Raw genomic sequence first — 24384 nt, 5'->3', positions numbered from 1 at the left:
CTCACTTTCCACCAGTCTCTCCCTCTCTTCTCTCTCTCCCTCCCTCTACTCCTCTTCCTCCCTCCTTTCTTCTCCCCCTCCTGCCCTCTCTCCCCACCTCCTTCTCCCCCCTCCTCTTTCCACTCTCTCTCCTTTAAGCGTGGCTGCCATTTCCACTTTTCTCCGCCTCCGGCACCTTTCTGGGTAAGGGCGACCCTGGGGGAGGGGAGGACCACTCTTTCTTTCTCCACGCAGCTGTATTACGGGTTCATCGGTCCATCCGTCACAGAGACCTAGCCTCTGATTGGCTCTTGTTCTTAGGGCCGCCCACTGGGGGCGGGAAGTAGGGGGAAAAAAGTTTGTTGGCGGGACCGGAGCGGTTCGGTCGGAGCCGTTCGGTTACCGGAGTGACCCGGGGCTGCGGCGGCGGCCGGGATATCCCGCGCTTGGGGCTGAACGGTGAGTACTGGGTCGGGTCCGGCCGGAGGTGGCCGCTGTAGTCGGGACCGATCAGCCGGACGGCCTCCCTCCGGGAGCAGCGTCCTGCAGAGTGTGGGACCGAGGACCCGTCCACTGGGCGGGAGGGATTTGGGTCACCATTTAAGAACAACAGCCTTTGAGTTTTTGAGACAGGGTTCCTGGCTGTCCTGGAACTCACGCTGTAGACCAGGCTGACCTCGAACTCACAGAGATCCACTTGCCTCACTGCCTCCCGAGTGCTGGGATTAAAGGTGTGCACCACCACCGCCGCCGGGCCCGGGTTGAGCCCCAGCCATTTTGAAACTTTGTAAAACTAAGTTTCCGGTTCTCGGCTTTCGGCTTTTCCTGACCCGATAACCTCAGAATGTTTTGTACCAGATATTCCAGGAAGAGTTCCATACCTGCCTTGTTCTTTCTGTAAACTCACCCACTTGCAAAATCTCCGTCTGTACGGTTTTGCACGGAATAAAGTGGTCTCTGTCCTTATTCGGTGGGATTGATATTTGGAGGCTTGAATGATATAAGACCCTCTTCCCAAATTTAAAACGCGGACCCTTCCCTTTGAACCTCAGGGACTGCAGCGTCGCTTCCCGCCACGTGTGCACCTTCAGACCCCAGGCTCAAGGACCTCAGGCTCACCTCTTGTTTGGCTGGCCCAGGACTACATCCAAAGAAAACCAGTAAGCATCTGTCTCAGGAGGCCTCTATCAGTAAGTCTTAGTTTTCCTTCTATGACATCTGGTCCTGGTTCTGTTGGGATCCCATCTGGGCGCTAAGGAGAAGTCACACTCGTTCTTGTCCCCCTGTGCCCTGTGCTGTTTTTTCTTTCCTGCCTCTTTGTCCCTAGTCTTCTGTGGTTTGGACTTGGGGTGACTGGACAACAAAATGGGTAATAAGACTAGTAAAGTTGATTATTGTAAAGTTGATACTCCCTTAAAGTGTGTACTGGAAAATTTTGACTTACTTTACTCTCGTAAGATTAAGAGGATTACCAAGGAACAACTCCAGGCCCTCTGTGAACAGAAATGGCCCTCATTAGGGGTTGAATGGCCCCCTGAGGGCACCTTCGATCCCAAGGTGGCATGGGCCGTTTATGAGGCTGTGCTCAAGCTACCCAACCTCATGAACCAGTTGGGATACATTTTGCCTTGGGCACAAGCAACATCTAAGCCACCAGTATGGATGAAGGAGTATATAATCGTAAATGGCCTTCATCCCCCATCGCCTCGCCCTCCTCAGTCCCAGCCCCAACTCCAACCCCTGACTCAGCCTCCGCCTCAATCTCAACCCCTGTCTCAACCTCAGTCCCCGCCTCAATCCAAACCCCTGACTCAGCCCCCTACTCAATCCCCACCTCAACCCCAACCCCTGACTCAACCTCAGCCCCCGCCTCAACCCAAACCGCTCACTCAATCCCCACCTCAACACCAAGCTGTATCCCAGCCTTGTGATGTCTGTGTGCCTTTCACCAGCACTGATCTTCATAACCAGAACATCCAGAACCGACCTTCCAGCACCAACGCGAGCTGCATAGATGTGGTGCCTTTAACCACCATTGATCTTCTTAACTGGAAGGCGCAGTACCCTCCTTTCAGCACAGACCCCAAGCCCCTAACCTCTCTAGTTGAATCTATCTTTCTCATCTACCATCCCAGTTTGGATGATTGCAAGCGTATCTTTTATGTGTTATTCACAAGTGAGGAGAGGGAACGGATTCTGACAGAAGCATCTAAAGCATTTCCTGGGCTCTCTGAACTGCCTGACAGACTTCTCCTGCTTTGGCAGAGTGCAGACTGGAATTCTAGGATAGAGAAAGGTAGGAAGTCCCTCAGGGAATACTACCAGGTTTTGCTTCAGGGATTGAAACTAGCAGCCCGGAAGCCCACTGACCTTTCCAAGGTGGCAGCCGTGAGACAAGGTAAGGATGAATTGCCTTCAGCGTTTCTCGAGCGCCTCCTAGAGGCGTACCGTGAATATACAACCATAGATCCAGAGGACCCGATCTTCCTCTCCACAGTTGACCTGACCTTCATATTTCAGTCTGCCCCAGATATACGGGATGTAATTCTAAACATGGATGAATATCCGAGTATGAGTAGGTTGGAATTACTGGAAATAGCCCAGGACGTGTTTAATAATAGAGAATACAAACAACAGCAGCTGCTAATAAGGCAATTGACTAAGGCTATCACCTCTGCGCACAACCAAAGGAGCAGGCCCCTGCGAAGAAACCAGTGTGCTTACTGCAAGGAGTTGGGGCACTGGAAGCATGAATGCCCCCAACAGAGATGGGTAGGTCCTCCCTGGCCAAAGCCACGTTTTGCTTGAGGACAATAGTGAGGCCATAGCTTTTTTCAATTTAGGCCCCCAAGAGTCTATGGTAATCTTTTTAATTAGTGTCAACCTATAAACTTTTCCTTGTCAACATGGGGCCTTCACCTTTGTTTTGTTTTTTTTTTGTGTCCCATTACCACCACCACCACCCCCCAACCCCGCAGGATCTCTAGCTTTGGAGCCTGTCCTTGGAGCTAGCTCTGTAGACCAGGTTGGCTACAAACTCACAGAGATCCACTTGCCTCTGTCTGGGATTAAAGGCGTGCACCACCACCGCCCAGCTCACATTTGGTATTTCAAAAACCTTGGGGGCTGCTCACCATTCAAACAATGGAAATGCAGGGGAAGTCAGGAAATATAAGTGGACTGGGAATCTGGGAATGGGGACAGTGATTGATTCCTTCATGACTATCCCCGAATGCCCGTTCCCTTTGCTGGGAAGAGACCTAAGCAAGCTCCAGGCAACTAGCTTATTCTCAGGGGATATGCCTAACTAGGGTGCCCAGCCACAGCCCTGACCATCACCTGTCCCTTAAGTGAGGAGTTCCTCCTCTTCTTCCTCCTCTAGGGTCTGATCCAAGGCCCTGAGAGGAAATTAAAAGAGTAAGTGATGCAGCTCTCTGGGCCAGAGATAGTTCTTCCGGTCTGTCCAAGCATGTGTTACCAGTTAGAGTCCAGCTGACTTCTCAGGCCATGCCCATCTGTGTCAGACAGTATCCCATCAGTACAGAGACCAGAGAGGGACTCAGTTGCCTCCTCAAGGCAGGCATGCCACTCAGCATGGAACCCCCCTTATTACCAGTCCAAAACCTGGGATTAGTACAGTATAGGATTTAAGGAGAGCACATGAACGGGGGGAACCTGTTTGCCCAACTGTTCCCAACCCTGATACTCTGTTCATTCAGCATGCTGCTGTCTGAGCATCAGTTTTATACTGTACTGGATCTAAAGGAGGCATTTTTCTTTTCCCTTGTCAGAATTAAGTCAGCCTGTCTACATTTAAACAGGCTGACCCTGAACTGAGAATATCGGGGGCAACTGAACTAGACCCGATTACCTCGGGTTCAGCAAATCTTCTGCCATCTTTGATGAAGCCCTCAACCAGGAAGTCATAATTTGAATCCCTTTTCCAACCACAAAGAGGCACATTAGGGTGTTCTGGGGTTTCATTGGGTATTGCTGCCTCTGGATACCTAAGTTTGTTGGCGTTGCCATACCCTTGTGTTCAGCCACGGCAAGGGCTTAAAACCCCTTTGTGGAGTGCACTGAGGGAAGTTAGCATGTCTTCTTTTTTTTGTTTGTTTGTTTTTGTTTTGTTGTTGTTTTTCAAGACAGGGTTTCTCTGTAGCTTTGGAGCCTGTCCTGGAACTAGCTCTTGTAGACCAGGCTGGTCTCGAACTCAGATTTGCCTGCCTCTGCTGAGTGCTGGGATTAAAGGTGTGCGTCACCACCGCCCGGCTGATTAGCAGATCTTTTTTTTTGTTTGTTTGTTTGTTTTTGTTTTTTTCGAGACAGGGTTTCTCTGTGGCTTTGGAGCCTGTCCTGGAACTAGCTCTGTAGACCAGGCTGGTCTCGAACTCACAGAGATCCACCTGCCTCTGCCTCCCAAGTGCTGGGATTAAAGGCGTGTGCCACCACCACCCGGTTGATTAGCAGATCTTAAAGGAACTTGAAAGTGGCTCTTGTGTAGGCTCTCCTTACCTCTTCCTGACATCTCCAAGGGTGATGGTTCCTGTAATAATCCTAGGAGGAAACGGCTCCTGACACCCTTGTCTGTGAGCCATGGCAGCGACCGCAATCCTTGTAAAAGAGGCAGACAAACTTACCCTGGTACAGAATCTAACCACAACAACCCCATGTACAGTGCATTGGGACTCTATTAAAAGATGCCACTAATTGCTGGATGTTTAATGCTGTCTAGCCCAATATGAGGCCCTTCTCCTAGATAAGGATAGATTGGCTTTTGACCATGGCCATCAACTTTGGTACCCCATTACTGGACAGTGACCCTCAGGAAACCATACATGACTGGAGATCCTCGATGTCATTCAGGGTAGCTGGCTAGACCTCATGGCTGGCCCCTTCACAGTCAAGGCAATAGTTTTGTCTGTGAAGGAACTAGGAATACTGGGGCAGCAGTAGTTCTGGGCCAGAAAGGAGTCGTTTGGTCATAAGCTCTGTCCAAGAGGCACATTGGCCCAAAGAGAGGAATAATGGCCTTAACTCAGGCATTGAAATGGGCCAAGGGAAGCAAAAACGGAACATTTACACAGACAACCAATATGCCTTTGCCACAGCTCATGTCCAAAGAGCCCGATTAACCTCAGAAGGAAATACATTACAAAGAGGGAGATGATCCAATTGTTGGAGGTCATCTAGCTGCTTGATGAACTGGTCATAGTGCGCTCAGGGAGCATCAGAAGGACAGTAGCCCCCAAACCCAGGAGCATAATTACGCAGATCAGATCTAGTAAGTTGAGCATCGAAACTGCCTAGGCTCCCACAAAGCCAGTACGTGCAGTAGGATCAGAAACCCATTGCCATTGCTAGGCAGTTTCGATGCTCAACTTACTAGACCTGGATGGAGGTGGGGGCTCCTTGGACTTCCCACAGGACAGGGAACCCTGATTGCTTTTCAGGCGGGGGGGGGGAGGGAAATGGGAGGCGGTGGCGGGGAAGAGACAGAAATCTTTAATAAATAAATTTAAAAAAAATTACGCAGATCAGAGAGCAAGGGATGCAGCTCCTGGGGACCTTTGCCCCAAACCGTCTTGGAGCCATTGGCCATTCCTGAGCCCCCACTCTGCTTCAGTGAAGACACCCCTATGAGCTCTCCAAAGGAGACTGAATTACTCTGGCATGGGAACCCATCAAAATTGCCGTGGGTAATTTATATAACTGGATGAGAAAGTCTGCATCCCCAGTCTATTAGGGAAGAACTGGTTAATTGCCAGCCACAAAGCAATGTTCTTATTACCTAAGAAAATCTCAGAACTTAATCTCTCCCCATGTTTGGTTACCCAGACATTGGGAGATACTTCAAAACATCTCAAATTGCTGTTTGACTTGCATTCAGGTGAGTGCAAAGTCAGAGGTGTCACCCCAAAGGGTCTTCCAGGGGGGGAATGGTTTTGTAGCTCCAAGAAGCACTACCCTGCAGGATTTGCTTCCCTGGGCTGGACAAACATACATCAGGATGCCTTGCTTTTTTTTTTTTCCAGTTGTAAATGTCCCCAGCCCATTCCAAGTTGGAAGGGACAGAGTTTGCAGTAATCAGCTAAGAACATAATCCAACAGACCAAGACTAACGTTATGGCTTCCATAGTCTAAGGAAAGGAGTAAAAGCAAGTCAGTAACAAAGCAGTAAACCTTAGAGATCTGAGAGCTTTGAGGGGATGCCATTTAGTGTCTTTGCATTTTTGGCACCCCTCCCCCCTTCTTCCACGGGATCCTCTAGTGCCTTCTTAAGCTGTGAATGCTACCAACCTTAACAGCGGGGAGCATCCAAAGAATCACAATCTAGGGGTCTTCCCGTCTTGGTTCCGGGTAGTCAGTCTTGAGTTGGTGGCCTAGAACATTTCCCCAGGTTGGAACAGGTAGTCAGGTAGTACCTGATCAGTTGTGCAGCCTGGATTTAAGGATTTGAGGAAAGTTCTTATCCAGAGTTAATTGCAATCTCTTCAGGGATTCAGAGATTAGGTAATCTGTGCTCTTTATGTGCCCTGGGGACCATTGGGGGTGGCTATCCCTAAATTCTTTCACATGGAGTGAGTTTATGAGAATTTCTTTTAGGGTTCTAATCATTTTTTCTATATTTCTACATAGAAATATATTTCTATATTTCCTGAACTCCGATGGTAATGCATGCAACATAATTTCCAATTTATATTGAGGGCTTCTAAAGTCATTTGAGACAGTTTGGCCATAAAGATCAGTCAAACCCCAGAGTTGGGGAGGCCAAATCCCTTTACCATAACTCCCAACCCCTCTAAAACCAACTCTAATTGTCGGTTGTGGTCATTTTCCAACTTAATTCTGGAACATTTGTGATTCTGAAAACTCACACTGGAATGAAGGAAGAACCTGGGGAATTAGGCTATGTGCAGTTGGATTGAATCCTGCTTTCTCAGTTACCATCCAGTGATAGGTAGTAAGACAAGAGGAACCTAAACCTATAGGCCCCAGTAGAGACTTCCCAGTGCCCCAGGTTCTTGGTTCTTCCAGCACACCCATGTTCCAAAGACTTAAGAAGTACTGTCTTGCCTAATCTAACCTCTCCATAGCCCTCTCCTGTTAAAAGGAAAATCCAAAAATCTCTATTCATGTTATGAGACACCTGCTAAGGGACAGAAGGAAAGCCAAAATTAAGTGACTATTCTATTGCCACTGTTCTCAATCCTTTGGTTTTACTTTGAGTCTTTAAAACTTTTTTGTTGTTGTTGTTTTTTTTTCTGGGGGGAGGGGGTTGAGACAGGGTTTCTCTGTAGCTTTTGGAACCTGTCCTGGAAGTAGCTCTTGTAGGCCAGGCTGGACTTGAAAGCACAGAGATCCACCTGCCTTTGCCTTGCCAGTGCTGGGATTAAAGGCCTGCGCCACCACCACCCCCCCCCCCCCCCCCCGGCAAAGCAAGTATAAATATTTCTCAAAATTTATAAACTTAATATATGTATATACATATATATTAAATTTTTATGTATTTTTGAGATTTATTTTTTTGTTATGTATACAGTGTTATTCCTGCATGCCAGAAGAGGACACCAGATCTTAGAGATGGTTGTGAGCCACCTTGTGGTTGCTGGGCACTCAGCACCACACCTCAGGAAGAGCAGCTAGTGCTCTTAACCTCTGCTCCATCTTTACTCCTCTGTCATGATATTAATGGTCATATAGAATACTAATTCTAGAAAAAAGATTTATTAGCTTCCTGTACATGATTTCCGGGTTTGGGTTACCATCAGGTAACTAGGAATTAAGTTTTTGTTACTCTGGATGTACTTAATAAATTGTGGTCCTTTAACCTTTTTGTAATCTGCTGCATATGACATTTAAAATGCTCAAGTTTTCTGCAGTGAACCGTGACCATTCCTAACAGCAACCTTTGACGTCTCCAAAAGGATGATGGGGCCCCACAACGATTCCACCTGCATTGTGGTAAGGCCATTACCCTGACAGACACCACCCAAAGATCGGCTTTGAACTCCAAACTTCTCAGGACAATTTCCAGGTGGCTAGCTGTGATGAGGCAGCCTCACAGGCTCCTCCAGTGCAACTGGACAGCAAGTGATACTACAGCTGGCTCTCCCAGGACTTGACAATGGTCCCAGTTTTCTCAGGGTCCCCTAAAGATGCCATCACCCCCAAACAGCAGGAAGCAATTTTAAGAACACGACGCCCACATTCCCAAGAGGTGGGGTGGGCAGTTTTTGGTTGTTCAGTGGGTTATGGATACTTGTCATTGTTTATGGGGGTTGGTTACAAGTTGTTATTATTGGTAATGGTCGGAAAAAACTGAACAAAGGAGATTAGATTCAGGGATCTTCTGAAAAGAAAAAGGGAGGGGTTAAATGATAGGATAAAAGGGTAGATTATTGAATCTACTTTTAAACCAAAAAACTACTAATCTTAAATATTTTACATTGGTATGGACTTTTGTATATTGATACAAATTTGAGGTTATTTTTATACTGATTAGAAGTTTTTACTTTTGTTTAAGATATTTTTGTATAGTGATACAAATTTAAGGTTATTTTTGTTAAACCATACTGAATATGTTTCTATTCTTGTTTGAGGTATTGTGTCTAAACAGCTCATTTAACAATGGAATGTAAATTTCTAGTCCTTGAAAGTTAGGGTAATGAAGCAATACAGTTTACCAGTTACATTACAATCAAACTTGTAGTTAAGTATGTTTTCAAGGTCAAACATATTTCAGATAGACAGGCAGTCTTCAAAGACTTCAGAGATCATCAGAATATGGCATTTAAGATGTTTTAATAACATAAGATTTTTTTTTTAAATGACAATGAGACATGTCTCCTCCTGGCAGCACCAATCTACTTCAGAGAAGATGATGGGCATCAAAGAGCCTCCATATGGAGTTTGCTTTCTTTGTGGCAAAAGTTATGCACTGGGCAAGAAACTGCCCTTTTCTCAACTGCTGACAGTATGCTGTCCTAATTGGACAAGCAGGATCATAAAGAAAGTGACTGTCGGACTTTGCCAAGACAATGTGGGACAGTCCTTCAAAATTCCTGCTTTACAGAAAAGTCTGTCAGATATTCTAGGCCTGTAGGCTGAAGATGGATGCCCCAATGTTACAGAGGAATCTCTGGTGACTGTCCAGGCAGCCAGCTGTTTCTGTCATTTCTTAGTTTGGGAAGTTGTTTGTTCTGCACTTCCTGTTTACTAAGGTAATATTATGTCATTCTCAGGTCTCTGATGAAGTTGAAGACTAGATAGTTATACTTTTCCTTGTCACCAGATTCAGAAAAGAAGCTCACAAAAGAGGTAAAGTGTTTTTTATTTAGACAAGCAGGCAGAAACGTGGACTGTTCCTCTATACTGTGTGAATATATGTCACTGTGATTGGTTTAATAAAGAAGCTGACTGACCAATATCTGGACAGGTAGAGGTTAGGTGGGAGAGCCAAACTAGGGAAATGCTGGGAAGAAGGGTGGAGTCTGGGAGTGAGGAACAGATGCAGAGAGAAGCGAGGTGGGCATGCTGTACTGAGAAGATGTATGACACCATGTGACAAGGCATACATAGAAACATAAGAGTTAGCTAGTAACAAGCCTGAGTTCTTGGCTGGCCATTTATAATGAATATTAAGCCTCTGTGTGATTACTTGGGAGCAGCTGGTGGGACAGTTGCCAGGCTACTGGCTCTGCTGTGCACAGAATAAAGCTTGCTTTGATTTGGCCGTAATTTGTGGTCAGTGGTCATTATTCTTATTTTGTGGGATTAACAGGGGCTTCACCAGGAGCACCCTTTAGCCTATCTTGGGGACCTTGCTCTGCTCTTGAGCACCTACCAGGGGAATTCATTGTTTTGCAAATGGGTGTTGCATGGCCCTCCCTCTGGGAGTAATTGATTCACTGAGTCCACTAACTTTTTAGAAACTTACTATTGAGCCTGGCGGTGATGGCGCACGCCTTTAATCCCAGCACTTGGGAGGCAGAGGTAGGTGGATCTCTGTGAGTTTGAGACCACCCTGGTCTACAAGAGCTAGTTCCAGGACAGGCTCCAAAACCACAGAGAAACCCTGTCTCGAAAAAAAAAATTTAAATAAAAAACTTACTATTGATCCTACAGAGAGGTACCTGTGTCGTTGGTAATTCCAATTGAGGGTCTAAAGGGCTAAACAAGGCAAGAGTAGGTGGTGGACCTGGCTATGGTCCACCAAACAGGACCATTTAGATGTTGGTCGGGGGAAGTGGTGACACTCCTGGAGTCACCCACCTGCCCACCCAGGTAGTGGCCTGGCAGGGCTTCAGCAAGCCCCCCTTGCTCTACCTTCGTGTGCATTGCCTGGGCTCCAGAACTCTGCTGTGGTCCGTAGACCTCCACTTCACTGTTCTCCTTTTGGGTTCAACCAGAAGCTGCTTTTTCCTTTTGGGGAAAATCTCTTCCTGGGACACCAGACACCTTTGGGTGCAGCTGTTTCAGGGGCCCCGAGGTACATTTCTACAGTAGAAGCTAAGATTTTTTTGTTTTCATTTTAGTTTTTAAAGTTTTAATTACTGTGTGTAAGAGAGCCATGAAACAAAACAAAAATAACTCTAACCTGTGAAGCCATTTACCCAGGGACAGATAGTTCCTGAAATACTTGAGGCTACTGTTCATGTAAGATAACAAGCCACTGTTAGACTTGCACCAGCCCGATCACTTGTGAGCAGGAAATGCATCAGGATGGACACTTGCCCCCCATTGGATGTAGATATGCAGGCAGGAAGTGCATCAGGATATATACTTTCCCTGATTGGACCTGATGGGAAATATGGTGTTGCCTTTTTAAGCCTCTGCAAAATGTGACTCACAACCATCACCATTTTCTGGGAATCCAGAAATGGACCCAGCCTGGGTCCATCATCCCGGCCAGTATTTAATTAAAGCTTCCTTCAATTTGGCTCAAAATCTTACTGTCACCTGGCGGGATTAACACTGGCCTCTTGAGTGCTAGGGTTATAAGCAAGCGCCACCGCGTCCTAGGAACACGACCACAGGAAGCCGGAAGGGCATGATGACCCAGACCCTAATCCCTTGCTGCACTTTAGGATGACAGAAGGTAAGCAGCTTGTGCCCTGATCTTTTTTTTTTTTTTTTTTTTTGGTTTTTCGAGACAGGGTTTCTCCGTGGCTTTGGAACCTGTCCTGGAACTCACTCTGTAGACCAGGCTGGTCTCGAACTCACAGAGATCCGCCTGCCTCTGCCTCCCAAGTGCTGGGATTAAAGGCGTGCGCCACCACCGCCCGGCTTGTGCCCTGATCTTTAAAGTGACAATTCCTTGGGCCGAGATTTGCTCATTGATAGCTAGCATGCAGAAAGCCCTGGTTCAAAGCAGACATGGTGGCACACACCTGTACTCCTGTTCTTAGGAAGTAAAGGCAGGAGGACCAGCAGGAGTTCACGGTAAGCCTGGGCTTTGTGAGGCCCTGTCTGAAAATGGTGGTAGGGTACACCTTTAATCTCAGAAGTATATATGCCACTGGGTGTGGGGGAGTGGGGCAGAGGGAGCAACAGCTCTCTGAGGTCCAGGAAATCCTGGTCTGTATCAAGTTCTAGAACAGCCAGGGATACAAGTAAGAGCCTGACTTTAAAAAAAAAAGTGTCAGCTTTGTGGTCTTAGGAATCCAAATTAGATGGTGGCACCCATCTTTAATAATCCCAGGCAGAAATCAGCTTGAGCTACAGGGGCCCTGTGGCAAATAAGGTAACTGAGAAATTGCACTGTGGTACACTCTGAGCACAGATCTCTACATTCCTGATCTTTACTTTCCTTCTGTTAGGAGTTACTGAAAGCTGTGTCAAAGTTGTTTACCAGCTCTGCTTCACAAGCCCGTGTTGCCTTGGCCTTGAGGATCAGAGGACAAGGTTTTCACCTGTTGGCCCACTTGACTGTTGGGTATATAAGCCTCTGTGGTGCTATTGAATAAAGGGCTTCTTACCAGAGACTTAGAGGTCCGTGTGTCTGTCTCTTTCTCTGAGTCTTTGTGTGTTTCAACCTCCAGCCCCTTGCCTGAAGCTCGCGAACTGTATGGTAGCACATAGAGTGCAGACAGGCATTGTGCGCGGCAGGGGTGTGTGTAAAAGATCTTTTTAGGCCGGGCGGTGGTGGCGCACGCCTTTAATCCCAGCACTTGGGAGGCAGAGGCAGGCGGATCTCTGTGAGTTCAAGACCAGCCTGGTCTACAAGAGCTAGTTCCAGGACAGGCTCTAAAACCACAGAGAAACCCTGTCTCGAAAAACCAAAAAAAGAAAAAAAGATCTTTTTAGTAACCTCACACACACTCTGAGGTCACACTCATCACTTCACACATTCCTTATTGTTCTGTTTGTACTCTAACAATCCTGTCCTACTTCACACTTCTTCGTCCTAAAAACTCTTCTCTACCGGAACCTTGAAACGATAAGGTCAACACAGAGTTGTTTCTAATTGGTCAAGAGCACATTCCTAAAGCAGTTCAGGATGGCTCACAGATGACAAAGGGGAGGTCTAGCTCTCAGCCGGTTGTTCCAAGAAGCTCCCTGATCCCCACTGGGTATAGTTCCCAGAAGTCACTTAGAGAAGCCCAGGCTTCCAGGTGACTGCAGTGTTGTGGAGTAATAACCACATGAAGGCAGGTGATGGAGACGAGAGGAGATGTAACTGGCAAACCCAGGGAGCAGGGGCAGCAGAAGAGGCTGCGAAAGGGGGGAGCCGGCAACCACCCTGAGAGGCGCTGCAGGCTGTGCCTGGCCCACTTTCCTCTAATCTGGAGCACTCATCACTCCTTCCCAGGTGCCTTCCTGTTGCCACTTACCAGGGGCACCCTCGGGGTGTGAGAACAGAGAATCTGGAGATAGATCCCAGGCCCTAGGGCTGTACTACTGGTACTGGAACTAGGGTCAATTCTGTTCTTGCTGTCAAGGAAAACTTAACACCAGACACATAACCTGCTTTTCATCTGTAGGATATTTAGTCTTTGGGCTTCCTGATGTCTCTTCCCTACTGTGGGCTGTCTGGCTGTATGAGGCAGTCTTCACTGCTGGTCCCCTATAGAAAGGATACAACCGGCTACCCTTGCCATGGGCAGTCCCTTGGGATGGGGGCCTTCCAACAGTGATGGCCACTTTCACACATCAGTGTATGCTCTGGTTGACGTCCTACGCACAATGGCTTCCTTTAGGGGTCAGTAGCGGTGGACCATCCAGCAGAACAGCCACGCAGGATTCTTGGGGCCCTGTGCTTTGTGCCTGTTTTTCTTTGTGTGCCTTGATTCCCAGACAAGAGTCTGTCTCAGGCACAGAACCAGCTGGAGTGGAGATGAGGGGCTCCATGGGAACCATTGTTCTGCAGGCTGAGTAAGCCCTGACTCACTGGAGTGGGACAGATAAGCCAAGCTGGATGCTCAGTGGGGGAGGGTCTGGAGTACAATGACAGCCAAGGGCAGAATATATTGAAAAGGGGACAGTATCCCAGGGATTTGAGGGGGTTGGGGTAACTATTGCTAAGGTTACAAATGCCTCTGTTAAAAAAAATGTATGCACTTCCAAGTTCTTGGACAGAGTGGAACCCTGGCAGAGGTTTTTTTTTTTTTCCTTGATTGCTGCTTGTTGGAAAGGAGGTGGGCACAGCGGGGATCATAGCTTCTGTGCCACCAAAGGCTATGGTTCCTTAATGTCCACAGGGACTGAAGGGCCTTTTGCTCATCTGCTTGGATGAGACTCACAGCAGTAGGAAGCCAGCTGTGTGTGTGGGCCAGCGCGGTCCTACCTGGCACACCCTTGCAAGTGGTCAATGAGACAGGACTTGCTCCTTAGTGCGGCAGCAGCTGAGGTTGGGAGGAGAGCCCTGGCAGAAGTCAGCTGAGATGGAGGACATGAATGTACAGACGCTCAAACCTTTCTGTACTGATTCCGCGGAAGTGTGGTTTAGGCTTTGACTCAGGCCAGATGGGTCAGTGACCCGGGGGTTTGGGGCCAGCTCCGGGCTTGGCTCGCCGTGGAAGGCCTCTCCTCCTTGCACCCTGATCCCGGCAGCAAAGAAACCGTTCTACTGGGAAGATGGCTCCAGTTGGGGGGCGGGGTGGGGGAGGGGAAGGCACATACTCCTTCATGACAAATACGTCACAGCGGAGATCAAGATTTCAAAGGAAATTTATTGTTTTTGAAAGGTCTGAGGGGACTTTACAAGAGTCTGAAGCCAGAACTACAAAGGGTGATAAATAAAATACAAAGCCAGTATGTTGTGGCAAATTTCCAGAAAACACATTGAAAATCTTTACAGTTCAAAACTGTTTCACTTTATACATAATTACAAATTACTATACAGCGCTTGGGTTTAACCCAACTTTTATTTAGTAGGGCTTAGAACAGAAATGTTCGTACAGCATTTGGAGACGACTTAACAAGAACAGAGGTATAGGTGTATCTTGCCCACCTTCTGTAGTGCCCAGGCCTCAGGAAGAGACCTAGACTAACCAGCTGGGTAGGCCCATCCCAGCAGGTGGCAACCGAGGCAGGGCAGCTGATGCTAGAGGGTCTAAGGCATGGGTCTGGTGCTTCCTGCAGAGGCCCTCAGGGGTCTGTGGCAGTGGCACCTGCATGGTTTCGAGGCAGGGCACACTTGAAGCAGTGGGGCCACCCACCTTACACCTTATGAGATGGAGAAGTAACTCAGGACCTGTCAATCTCTTGACAAATTAAATCCCGTGAGTGCAGGAAAAGGCCTCTGCTGCCAACCCTCCCCCCCCTTTCATGGCAGCATTAGAATACTTTGCATATCTAAACCTGGCCAGCAGGCAGCAGACTCCAAAGCTCTGGTTAACTAGGAATGTTATGCTACGTGAAAGAAAGCAAGGAGCCAAACACACTGTGCCCTGGTCTCCGCAGGGATGGCCAGGGTCACTGCTTCACCCAAGGGCACTCATGCTCAGGTGTCCAGGCATGGAAGCCCACTCTCCAGGACTGTCCTCTGGGCACAGGTTGTAGTCAACTAAGTCCTATGAAATACTGGAAGCCTTGGCAAGAGAGCCTCAGGGACAGAAGGACACCAATTAAAGGCCTGTACGGGCGACTCTGGGCAAGCTCTGGCCTCGGGGCCAAGGTTCTCAGCCTGGTGCTAAGCCTGTGCGTACTAACACGAGGCTGCGAAGAGGACCGGTGTGGGGCAGACAGGGCCTAGCAAAGGGTAGCGTTAGCGGTGTGACCCCCAGAAGATCCAGTTCGTACCTTTCCCTGCAAGAGACTCTCGTGGGGGGTGGGGCTTGCTGGCGCCGCTTTTGTTTTAGCCTTTCCACTTCCAGCAGAAAACAGTAAGTAGGTCTGATTGTCTCACAAAGGAAGCCAGCTGAGAGGCCATTTAAAGTGCACACGTCACCCGGATGGGGTGACGACTACTGAGATGATTTTAATTTTTGAGAGAAGATACAACCTCTAGAAAGTTCACTAGATTCCACAATGCAGGGGGGTGGGGCACAATTTACTCCCATTGCCCAAAGCAGTGATTTCTTTAGCTTGATGAAGAAACAGCCTTTCCTCATATGGGCAATAGGACAGGACACAACCCCAGTCCCTAGAAAACCACCCTTTTCTTTGAGAGTCCCACATAAGGCTTTGACTCAGCTATAGCAGTCTTCAGGGTCCTAAGCAAGAGCATAAGCGGCAATTCCCCAAGTGCGACAGACTTCTGAGGGGGTCAGATGGTGCAGGCGGGTAACACAGTTCTTGGCAAATGGTTCTCTTCCTGGAGGAAGGTGGGCAGCTTAGGGGAGCTCAGAGGATTACTCTCTCTTGATCTGAACTTCTCCCAACTCTCACTGACCATTGTTTTGGGGAGTGTGGGTAAAGTAAAATTGGTTTTTAAAAACAACCAAAGCAAGCAAAACACAACACAGCTGGTTGGGCGGAGAGGGCACTTGAGGGCAGGAATGAAGTTTCCCAGGGGTGTACAGTGGCTAACTGGTTAGTCAGAGGGGACCTGGAGGGCGGCTACTGGTCTTCCTCTACACAGGACGAGGGCAGGGGCTGGTTTGATTTTCCATCAAGTCTAGGCGCTATCGGTCCTTCCCTCCTAGCAGACGGGCTCTGCTGTGGAAGGGTACAGCCTCTCTGACAGGGCATTCAGAGGCACAGACAAGGACTGCCACCCAAACCCTGTGGTGGATCTGAGGCATGGCAGGCTCTGGACTTGGAGAAGGAAGCAACTAACTTCTTGCTGTTGAGGTTCTTGAGGGAAGTATATCATAGCTTTAGTAGGGAAAAAAAACCAAACCACCCAACAACAACAAAAAAACAGGCTTTAAAGAGCCAAACTGGCTTCATCAAAAAGAGGCAAAGGGAACCAACGGGCAACATTTAAAATCTCCAAAGGATGAACACATTCCTTATGAAAAATGGGCATGGGAGGGAAGGGTACAGCTCCCATCTCAACCCTCCAGTTCAGTTTCCCTGGGGACCTTCATGCACTTGGACAGACACTTCATTCTCTGTACTGAAAAGATGGTTCAAGCTGTTGGGTCAGTACTGGTTCACTTTCAAAATAAAATAAAACAAAACACAAACACAAAATAAATAAATTTAGGCTAAAAAATTTAAACCAGAACTCTTTCAAGTAAACTGAAAGATAAATATCCGTATCTGCAAGTCCAGCTTGCAGGTCATCAACAAGCACCGAGTTACAGGTTTGTTTCTGCACAACTATGTTCAAAGCCCTGTGCTTGAGGGCAAAACCAGGAACTGAAGGCCACGTGTGAACCAGAGACTTCAGCACGGCCTTCATGGGCACCCTGAGGGCAGGTACCTGAGCCTCCAGGGTCCATTACCAATGAACTGTGCTGCACACACACGAGCTGGTGAGAGCCTCAAGCATGCATCAACACATGGAGGGGGAGCGGGAGAAGAGAGACAGGCGGCATTTGACAGTTTCAAGGATAGGAGCACAACCAAGCAAACGGCATCTGAAAACCGTATGAGGAGGCCTTGTGACTAAAGAGAGTACACGCAGCCATGCTTCAGAGCCAGTTCTCCTGTCTGTACTGGCAAAAGCACCAGACAGACTTAACTCCTGCACCTGAACCTATGTTTCAGCCAGTAATTCTAGAGCAGGGCATGGAGAGGCCCGGGGGACAATGTAGTCCCAGGCAGGTGGCTGGGAGCACCACCAGGGTGCATGCTTTCCCACAGGGAGTCCAGCAACAACTAGAAAGTGTCTTCCTGGGGACAGTGCTGCAGAGTCCTCTCTCCTTCCTCTGTGCCCAGAGCATTTAGACAGGCGCTGAGGACAACAGTATATGTCTTCCTGATTTGAATATGAGCGAGACAGTTCAGCCTAGAATATGGAGATCTAGAATACGGTGCAGACTATGTGCTTTTCGTACACATCAGACCTCTAACTGGTTTCCCAAACATTTTGTTCTTCTTCCTAAAATAAAATGAGGAATACATACAAAGAGGGTGGTGTGTGCACAGGGGCCATTTCCAGGGACCCAATCTCAGAGGCCCACAGAGTGAAATACTGTGCGTCCGCATGCCACCTGGTCAGTCAGGTGCTTGCACTTGGCCTAAGCTACCCTGATGTGTAAGAACGGCTGTGTGCACAGCTGGCGTATTCCACATGCACATGGAGGTGGTCACTGCCCACAGATGAAGTCTGCACTATCTGCTCTTTGATTCTGGTTGCATTCCCTCACATACAAGGCAGGGTGTCAGACCTCATTTGGAAAACCCCTTTGAGTCTCTAGGGAACCCTGACACGTCTCAAACTACCACCTATATCTAGGGTCACTATGTTCAGCGTAATACCCTGAGTAAGGCCAGGCCCACCCAAGTCCTGGGCAGTCACGGATCATGGCCCAAGTGGAGTCTGCGTATCCTTCCCCACCCTGACACGCAGGTGTTGCTCTTTCTTGTCCAGGACCTGGGACAGCTCAGGAGGACTGGACGCTGAGGGGCAGTGGGCGTCCAGTGTAGGAGACTTGCACACAAGGGCAGCAGGAGAGCCGCCGCCGTATCAGGGTTGGAGGGTGGCTACCCTGGCAGACGAAATGGGTCAACAGAAGATCTCTTCGCCCTCTGCTGATACTTCCGAAGCAGGACCATCTGCAACCATGAAATCAAGGGTGAAAACCCTCTGACGTCACTTCGACCCCGTCAAATTTCTGTGTTGTGAAAGGTGACTAGGCTGGTTAACTTCCACAGAGTACTAGTGTTCATGTGTGTAAAGGGAAGCGAGACCTCAGTCTTAACTGAAGGCAAACCCAGCAAAGCATCAGGGAAATGTGGACTATGGCAGAGGTTCTGGTCCTAACTCCTCTCAGGTAAAGTGCTGTGACCTGCCTGAGGCACCTAGGAGGTCAGCACCCAATCTTGCTGCTGTATTGTTTACAAGAACAAGTGCCTAGCAGGATAGTGAGAGCCGGAAAAACTCCAACTAGGGGAGTTAGTTCTTCAACTGGGAGAAGGCTCAAGAAATGAAACCTGCAATCCATATGTAGAGGGCCCAGAACACAAGGTCCTGGATGCTCATTGCACAAGCATTCTTTCTGAAAAAGATCAGGCATGTTTTCCTGCATGTGCAACAGGTTCACGCATACGTTCAGCCCACAGTGGCCAGAAGAGGGCATCAGAGCCCCTCAAACTGGAGTTACAAGTGGTTGTGAGCTGCTATGTGGGTGTGGGGAGCTGCACCTGAGCTTTCTGTAAGGGCAGTGACTGCAACCTCAGAGCCACCTCTCCAGCCCTTGCACGAGCATTCTTTCCATATGTCTCTTGTACACAAATGCCTTATTATTTTATATTATATTTTTATAAATGGCTTATTATTATTATAATTATTATTTTATCACTGATTATTAATTTGGAGACTAGGTCTCTCACTGAACCTGGAGCTCACCAATGTGACTATACTAGCTTGTGGGTGAGTTCCAGGGTTCTCCTTCCTCTGCCTCCCACCTCTGAGGATTCAGGTCCTCATGTTTGAATGGCAAGCATGTTACCAGCTGGGCATCTGGGTCATCTCTGCAGCTCCTGCAAGTATTCTTTTTTCTTTTTTTTGGTTTTTTGAGACAGGGTTTCTCTGTAGCTTTGGAGCGTGTCCTGGAACTAGCTCTTGTAGACCAGGCTGGCCTCGAACTCCCAGAAATCTGCCTACCTCTGCCTCCCGAGTGCTGGGATTAAAAGTGTGCGCCACAAGTGCCTGGCATGCAACAAGTATTCTTAACAAGTGGCTTGGTGGGCAGTGGGCGTCTTGGCTTTTGTACATCTGAACTGTCCCCCCATACCAGCCTGTCACTACTCTCTCTTGTAGAATGCAGACTCCATGGCCACAGTGAGACAGTGTAGTGTGGACAACTCACCACCAGGCTGAGAGCGGCTTCCTTTGCTCTTCTTTTTCTTCTCCTTCTTTTCTTTTGGCTTAGCTAACCCAAAAAGGCGGGTAGAAGTGGAGGTGCTAGATGGGGCCTGACTTTGCCCCTCTGGTACTTTTGTCTGACTCGTTGAACTCAGTATATGAAAAGGCCCCTTATCTTTGTGCGTCCGAGAGATGCTGTTCCTTTTAGGAGACACTGAAAGTTCTGAGTCCAATGACCCTGACTTGGTTATGGAAGGTGCAGATGGCAAGGAGGACTCCTCCGGATTGGGCAAGAAGGACGGGACTCGCATCAGCCTGCCATGTTTATTCGACACCTGCGTATGTTCAAGAGAAGCCATGAGCATTGTGGTAGCCACACTCTAAAGAACTTACTCTAAACAGGGCTTCATGGAACTGTTCCTTCCCAAGTCCTATCTATTTATAAGCATGTTAAAACCATTACATCCAATACTGATGTCATCCTTATCTTTGATGAGGCAAAGTTAAAAGAACTCCCACTCCCCGAAGAAACGGGATAGCTACTCATTTAAAGGCCGATTCACACAAGAGTGCAGCCATCACTTTGGGTCAAGAGATTACGGACCTGGCCAGGCTAGAGTGTTAACAGAAGAGCAGCAACTCATCTGTGTTCTCTGCTGCCTGGGAACCAGCCCTCCCTGTCAAAATTCTGCTGATTTTATTGGAAGATGAGTAGATCTATCCTTCTGCTAGAAAATGCAACAGAGCCACTGGCCGCTCCCTGCTATGTATTTGAGAAGCTCTTCTGAAAAGGCAGTACTGCCCAAGACATCACTTCAGTCTCCTTTCATGGCCCAAGGTCAACCGCAGTAAGTTTTAAAAGACAGGGAGATGTGCACACTACCAAACTATCTATCTGCCTCCAGAGTTCATGTTCCAGGGCAATTACAGTAGCATCACACTCAGCATGCTGACTACAGAGAAAGAAGAGCATGGAAGAGCATCAAACCAAATCAGGTTTTATATGGAGCATAGGTGTCTGAATATCCCTGCCCAGACAAGAGAGGACCACTTTCTATCACTTGCTGGGCTCTTCCCTCTGTCACTGACCCCTGCTGATCCTCCCAACAGGTTCTTTATCTTGTAGTAGAGCTAATTCCCCCCCCCCCCCCCCCCCACCGAGACAAGGTTTCTCTGTGGTTTTGGAGCCTGTCCTGGAACTAGCTCTTATAGACCAGGCTGGTCTCGAACTCACAGAGATCCACCTGCCTCTGCCTCCCAAGTGCTGGGATTAAAGGCGTGTGCCACCACTGCCCGGCAAGTAGAGCTAATCTTTGCTGTCTTTTGAGCACAGACACATAGGACCTTTATCTTGGTATGTTTCCTATTTGTGGGGACACATGCCTGATTTACCATGTGCTCAACAAGACAAGGGCTAATTGCTACTCTCTCAGACATGCTGAAGCGACTCTGGCCTAGGCTGATGGCTGGGAAAAGTGCTTGCTAGCTTGATGGAACCATTGACTTCTCTGTGCTACAATCTCAAGTGTCTGCCATCCTCTTCAATCTCTTTGAGTGAGACTCACGTCCGCCCCTTGATCAGCCGCTGTATAACATGAATCTCTCCCCTGGTCTCTTACTGAGGCTCCTATCATCACCCTCAGTCGCTGCCTTGCCTGGTCTTCATGGTAGGATGCCCCTTCCTCCCTGTCTACTGGCCTGGCACAGGTTCTAGGTACCTGGCAGAAGTCTTGATCCATCTGCCTCTGGCTGAGCCGCTCTGCATCCCGCTTCAGTTGCTCCTGTTCTCTTTCCAGCTGTTTCTGGGCAGCCCGTAGTCTTTCCAGATCACACTGGTAAGTGCCCTTCTTCTGCTGGAGGTCTTCGCGGTCCCTCTCCAGGTCCTGCTGCCTACGGCGGATAGCCTCCTCCCGTTCTGCTACCTTGGCCTCCCGGTCTCTCAGTTCCTGCTCCCGGGCCTCCCACTCACGCTCACGTCGGCGCTTTTCCTCCAGGTGCTGTGCCTGCTGCTTCTGCAGGTTGGCGAGGTCCTGGCGTTGCTTCTCCAGGCTCCTCTGTTTCTCCTGCTCAATGAGAGAGCTGGGGCGGGACGCACTCCTTGTGAGTACCTTCTCGGTCAGCACCAGCTTCTGGTCCTCGATGTAGCTATCTTGTTGGAGCACAACTCCCTGTCATGGCACAGAGAACAGTCATACAACTCAGGCCCAGGAGAAGAGCCACCTGCAAGGATCCTCCCCTGACCCCACACTAGGGTACTGGGACAGAATGACTCCCCGCCTTCTGTTTCAAGGGTTGCTCGTGGGCAACTTGTCAAAGACATGGGGATTCAACATTTGACATGATATAATTTCCATATATTTTGTGTGTGCATGCATGTGTGTGCCGAAGAGAGCCTGTGATGGTCAGGGATAACCTGTGGGAGTCAGTTCTGTCCTACAGTGTAGGTCTTGAGGACTGAACTCAGGTTGTCAAGGCAGGCATGTTTACCTGCTGAACCCCCTCACTAGCCATGGTCACCCATTGTCTGGAATTCCTGGTGGTACTTTGGGGTGGGAGCAGTGTGTCTGCGGTGCAAGAAGGAGAAGGTAGGCTGGAGACAGGTAAACTCTTCATGAAAGGAAGGGACCAGAAGGGGGGAGAAGCACCAGAGAGTACGAGAGAGCCACTGTATGAAACAGCAGAGAGAGCTAAGGGAAGGTTTTCTGAGTTAGTCTCTGGGGAAGGTCCCTAGAGTCAACCAGCTGCTCTCAGACTGTGGTCTTGAAAGGCACACATGATGTGATGTCTTCATTTTCTTAACCAGAAGCTAATCTTGGGGCTTATTTCCCAACAAGTAACTTATAAATCCTAAAGACCGAGGTCAACAACATCTCTGTGCTACGTTCCCTAAACAAGCAAGTAAGCACCCAGATAAAGACGGCACATTACCTGCAGCATGCTGAGGAGTTCGTGGAGGTGAACAATGCTCTGGACCACCTGCTAGCAAGGGAACGAACATTCATGTCAGCTTCTCTGACTGTAAGAAATACCACATGGCTACAACATCTTCAGAGCACAACAAGACGTTACATTTTAATGAAATCTTCTAAACTGGAAAACCCGAGAGAGTAACGAAGAGCAAGCAGCCAAGGTTAAAGATATGTGAGTGTGCACACATCTATTAAAGGTTAAAGATATGTGAGTGTGCACGCATCTATAAAAGGTTAAAGATATGTGAGTGTGCACGCATCTATAAAAGGTTAAAGATATGTGAGTGTGCACGCATCTATAAAAGGTTAAAGATATGTGAGTGTGCACGCATCTATTAAAGGTTAAAGATATGTGAGTGTGCACGCATCTATAAAAGGTTAAAGATATGTGAGTGTGCACACATCTATTAAAGGTTAAAGATATGTGAGTGTGCACTCATCTATTAAAGGTTAAAGATATGTGAGTGTGCACACATCTATTAAAGGTTAAAGATATGTGAGTGTGCACACATCTATAAAAGGTTAAAGATATGTGAGTGTGCACACATCTATTAAAGGTTAAAGATATGTGAGTGTGCACGCATCTATAAAAGGTTAAAGATATGTGAGTGTGCACGCATCTATTAAAGGTTAAAGATATGTGAGTGTGCACGCATCTATAAAAGGTTAAAGATATGTGAGTGTGCACGCATCTATTAAAGGTTAAAGATATGTGAGTGTGCACGCATCTATTAAAGGTTAAAGATATGTGAGTGTGCACACATCTATAAAAGGTTAAAGATATGTGAGTGTGCACGCATCTATTAAAGGTTAAAGATATGTGAGTGTGCACGCATCTATTAAAGGTTAAAGATATGTGAGTGTGCACGCATCTATTAAAGGTTAAAGATATGTGAGTGTGCACGCATCTATTAAAGGTTAAAGATATGTGAGTGTGCACGCATCTATTAAAGGTTAAAGATATGTGAGTGTGCACGCATCTATTAAAGGTTAAAGATATGTGAGTGTGCACGCATCTATTAAAGGTTAAAGATATGTGAGTGTGCACGCATCTATTAAAGGTTAAAGATATGTGAGTGTGCACACATCTATAAAAGGTTAAAGATATGTGAGTGTGCACACATCTATTAAAAGGTGCGACACAAAGCTTCCACTTTTTAAATTGGTTGACATAAAAACAGTATATACTTCAAAGTTTAAAAAGGACACTCTGGGGGGCTGGAGAGATGGCTCAGAGGTTAAGAGCATTGCCTGTTCTTCCTGAGGTCCTGAGTTCAATTCCCAGAAACCACATGGTGGCTCACAACCATCTGTAATGAGATTTGGTGCCCTCTTCTGGCCTGCAGGCATACATGAATGCTGTATACATAATAAATATATAAATAAATAAATATTTAAAAAAAAACCTTTGGTTCATACACACACTGAACAAAAATACAATATGTCCCACTTAAATTACAAGTATAATGCTAGAGAGATGGCTCAGTGGGTAAGAACACTGGGTTTGATTCCAAGCACCCACATGGCAGCTTCTAATTGTGTCACTCCAGTATCTGACCTATTCTGGCCTCTACAGGTACTGCATATATTCACAGACATACAAGGAGGCAAAGTACCTAAAAACATAAAATAAAAAAAGAAAGAAAAAAGTCACGAAAGAATTAGAAGAAAGTAGAGAAGGAAATAAGGGATATCGGGATATCCTAGTTGAGAAACAGGACAGAAATACAAATAGCTAATTATATGAAACACTGAGAAGCATTCAGGGAGTAGAAGCACAGCTCAATGGTTGAGGCTCCGGTTCAATCCACAGAGCATACACGCACAAACTAAGAAATGCTGTTTGAAATTATCAAACCAACAAAATGTCAACTTAAAAATGGTAGTGCTCAGTGCTGGTGAAAGTAAAAAGAAGATACGCACGCCTGGCTACACAGTAGCTCCTACATGCAGTCATACGGTGAGGAAAATCAAAGAGCCATGTAATAAGTGTAATGTGCAAAAGAGTGGAAGAGGGATTAGCCACCAGAAAGATCCACTCTAGACCTGACAGACATAGCTAACATGCAC

General features: G+C 47.6%; 2 protein-coding genes across 7 annotated transcripts in view; one reads left to right on the top strand and one right to left on the bottom strand.

Annotated features, from left to right (window-relative positions):
- The first annotated feature begins 334 nt into the window (after positions 1-334).
- LOC142837423 (uncharacterized) lies at positions 335-9720 on the top strand. The gene is made up of 2 exons (XM_075952490.1): positions 335-438; positions 1032-9720. Exon 2 carries the CDS (start codon positions 1345-1347, stop codon positions 2785-2787), a length of 1443 nt encoding a protein of 480 aa, XP_075808605.1. The 5' UTR covers positions 335-438; positions 1032-1344; the 3' UTR covers positions 2788-9720.
- A 4413-nt stretch (positions 9721-14133) lies between these two features.
- Positions 14134-24384, bottom strand: part of Akap13 (A-kinase anchoring protein 13) — a 260503-nt gene continuing 250252 nt past the window's right edge. For all 6 annotated transcript variants that reach the window (XM_075952859.1, XM_075952860.1, XM_075952863.1 and 3 more), the window contains 4 exons: positions 22274-22324; positions 21064-21513; positions 19350-19680; positions 14134-18093 (listed from right to left, as the gene is read on the bottom strand). In XM_075952859.1, coding sequence (XP_075808974.1) covers positions 18044-18093; positions 19350-19680; positions 21064-21513; positions 22274-22324 — 882 coding nt within the window. In that variant the 3' untranslated portion in view covers positions 14134-18043. The remainder of the gene's footprint in view (positions 18094-19349; positions 19681-21063; positions 21514-22273; positions 22325-24384) is intronic.

Source organism: Microtus pennsylvanicus, chromosome 18 (genome assembly GCF_037038515.1).
Source record: "Microtus pennsylvanicus isolate mMicPen1 chromosome 18, mMicPen1.hap1, whole genome shotgun sequence".
NCBI lineage: Eukaryota > Metazoa > Chordata > Mammalia > Rodentia > Cricetidae > Microtus > Microtus pennsylvanicus.
The sequence above is the reverse complement of the archived record's forward strand: the minus strand, read 5'-3'. Positions and strand labels throughout refer to the sequence as shown.